The 3,360-nt window shown below is 37.0% G+C and overlaps 1 protein-coding gene across 1 annotated transcript in view; it reads right to left on the reverse strand.

The window, feature by feature from the left end:
- Positions 1–529: 529 nt before the first annotated feature.
- Positions 530–3,360, reverse strand: part of ARHGAP24 (Rho GTPase activating protein 24) — a 60,574-nt gene continuing 57,743 nt past the window's right edge. Inside the window, exon 7 of the mRNA XM_008591349.1 lies at positions 530–2,220. Coding sequence (XP_008589571.1) covers positions 1,977–2,220 — 244 coding nt within the window. The 3' untranslated portion in view covers positions 530–1,976. The remainder of the gene's footprint in view (positions 2,221–3,360) is intronic.

Raw genomic sequence — 3,360 nt, forward strand, 5'->3', positions numbered from 1 at the left:
GCCCACAAGCTTTGTTTTTTACTATCAAGTAGCTGCATGGATGAATCTGAGGCTTTCGTTAACTAAGACAGAAACTGGAAAAAGATGGAAAGGTATAGAAGGAGAATTAATTGAGATCAATTTTGCACATTTTGATTTTTAATTTCCTATAGGATATTCAGGTGGAACTATCTGGTTAAATAATTAGAAAAAGAGAGAAAATGGAGCTTAAGATAAAGAAGTTATTGCTATATAGATACTGGTCAATGACAAGGGACCACATAAGCTTGCTCAGTGGGAAGACATAAAAACAGGTCAGGGTCGAGAATGAATGCTATCTGGTTAAATAATTAGAAAAAGAGAGAAAATGGAGCTTAAGATAAAGAAGTTATTGCTATATAGATACTGGTCAATGACGAGGGACCACATAAGCTTGCTCAGTGGGAAGACATAAAAACAGGTCAGGGTCGAGAATGAATGCTGTGAAGACCACTCTGCCTCTTGGAATTAAATAAACACACGCAAACATACAACCTTCAAACAATACAAATCCTATAAACACAGGTAGTCTTTATTTTTGTTTATGCCTTCTGTGACTTTTTGTTCTAGTGTGAGAAAGATTTATTTGCTTGGCTTCTCAAAATCATTATCTTATTGAAGTGCAAAGAATTACTCACCAAAAACTCTAGCTCCAGAGACCCCTGGGTTTTTCTAGAAAGTTACACCTTTACGCATTCATGTTTTAAAAGTATTGTGAATGAACATGTTTTCAACAGGAAGAAAGACATTGTCAAAATTAGAAGAAAAACAGCTTGTTCCGTCCAAACTTTTCTCCTTCATCTCCTGGTCCCCTTCCTCCCATAGTTTTCCTCTTGTGCAAACTGCCTTTGCCAGCTGTGGTGCAGGCAGAATCCCAGATGACGCAGCCTGAGCAAGAGGAATATACCACCATATGACACATACTCTAGCAGTTTCACTGAGAGGAATAGGAATACTGTTTCACTGCTGGCATTCCAAAGTGCAAATGTTGGGAGGTGGGGGAGAGGTTTGGGTGTGGGACAGGTGCCCATATGGGCAAGGTTTAGCAAGCATTGTTTCTCACCTTCCAAACAGCAGTAAGAATTCCTCTAATAACTACCCAGCAGTTATAGAGATGCAGTCCAGAAGGACAGAGGAATTCAAGATGTGACTGATTAAAATGTCATTTTTTACCATTTTCCCCCTCCTAAGGTGCATCCTACATGGGAGCTATATATCTGTGGATCTGGCAAGGTAGACGGTGGGGGGGGGGAGCTCGAGAAGGGGACTTTCTTGCACAGCCTCAAAGTTCCTATGTCAAATCATCTCACAAAGCAAAACTGAGCAGTGCCAAGGGAAGAAATTAAGAGCAGTTCAAAGGTTCCTGGTGATTCTACTGTATTTTATAAAATGATTTACATTTCTCTTTTTGGTCATGGCAATGTCTATTGGCACAAACAGCACAGCCACAAAGCATTCTTTTGATTTTAATAACTCATCTTATATATTTTATATATATTTATATTTTCTGTTTATCTTCATTTCCTCAGCAAAAGGGGAAATAAAAATATTGATCTATAAAATAAGCTGATGATAACACAATGCCAAAAATAGCTTATGTTAAGTGCAAGGGGTGAAGCTTGAAAGCAAGCTAAATTGCAACATATTGATTTAACACTTTAAATACAAGACTTGCAATAAAATAATTCTTGAGATATGCTTCTTCTTTTTAGTTTACTTTTTAAAAACTACTCTATATACACATATCCAGTTGTAACACTTGACAGTAGCATTATGGGGCATGATATATGACTTTGGTACACATTGCAGATATGGATGGTTTATGTCTGTATATGATATTCTTTCACCGGTTAGAGCTCTGTACAGCCAGGTGACCGGCCACCTGGTCCCAAATAATATTTCACCAGAACCACCAGAATCCTTCTCAGAGCCATCGTAGACAGCAGAAGAAAGCAGGCTCACTGGATCCATATTGTGTTTCCTCGCTCGGTTCTCCTGGGTTCCACTGTCAGCTCCCCAAATGTGGAAAAAAACTGCTCCATTTCTTTCTGTAGCATGTCATTTCTTTTCTCAGCGTCTTCTTTTGCTCTCTCGGCATTTCGCATTTTGATTTCTATCATCGTGAACTTTTTCCTTTCTTGATCCAGTTCATCGTGGAGGCTCATCATTTCTGTTTCCAAAGTCAAGTTTCGCTGTTCTAAGCTACAAAGAATGGGAGGAAGGGAAGAAGAGACAAAGTGATTTTGTTCACTTGAAACGCAAGAGGGATATGAATATTTTCTAAACTCTCTACAATGCTTAGGAAATTTAAATAAAGCTCTTTCAAATCAATGATGCAAGGTCTAATGGTTTTAAAGGTGCTATTTTATTGTATTATTTTACTATTTGCTGAGATAATTTATTATCATGTTAGTAATAAGGCCCTAAGATGGCTCTTGGGAGCACTTAGTTGTCATTTAATAGTGAATGAATGAATGCCAGCACAGAGAAGCCAGAGACCCATGTCATGCAGCACCGAAAAGGCAGAAGCAGGAAGCTGCCCAACCAAGAGAGCTTCCTGGACATTAAATGTAAACTTGACTTTACTAAATGGAAGGGGAAAAGTCCGATAAAGTTGGAAGAAAAAGAGGGCAATTGCATTTTATTTCTATCAAAGGAAAACTATTGATAGCAAAAATGTCATTATTAAAGGCTACTGCTAAGAATAAACTTTCCTGGAGCATATAGTCTCATCTTATAAAAGAGTACCAAACGTAGCCAGCTTACATTGACAAGAGAGGTAAAAATTACATGTGTTAAATAAGCACTCTACCTGATATGGAGCCCACCCAAGTAGCCTGCTATCCCCAATGCTCACTGCCTTCCAAGGTGTTGATATATCTTAGGATATAGGTACTTTATATCTCTGTAAATTAATAGCTGTATTCTTTTGGATAATTGTAGAATTTTAGGTAATTTCTTTAAAAACAGAGTCTGTTTTCTCCATAACTATTAAAATCCCATATATACATATATATTGTTCAAAAGAGGAGTATTAAACACTTGTTTATTATGAGATGTATCTTGGTAATAGCTGACTTTTAAATTTCTCCTATTCTGAGCTAAAGTCCCAGGGGGCACATTCACATGTACCACACCACTGAAATTTGAAAAGGTTGATACATGTGTAGCTCTCAGAAACCTGATTATTTTAATAACAATTTAAAAATTAAAATCTCAATTACTTTTCTGTTTTGAAAAGTATGAGCCATGTGTTGTTTCATCCAGATAATAACACTTAAAAATGACTCTACCCTCCCTTTGCAATCAGAATTTTCTAAAAACAATACTTTATATTCTGTA

This window comes from Galeopterus variegatus, unplaced genomic scaffold (assembly GCF_000696425.1).
Source record: "Galeopterus variegatus unplaced genomic scaffold, G_variegatus-3.0.2 Scaffold6857, whole genome shotgun sequence".
NCBI lineage: Eukaryota > Metazoa > Chordata > Mammalia > Dermoptera > Cynocephalidae > Galeopterus > Galeopterus variegatus.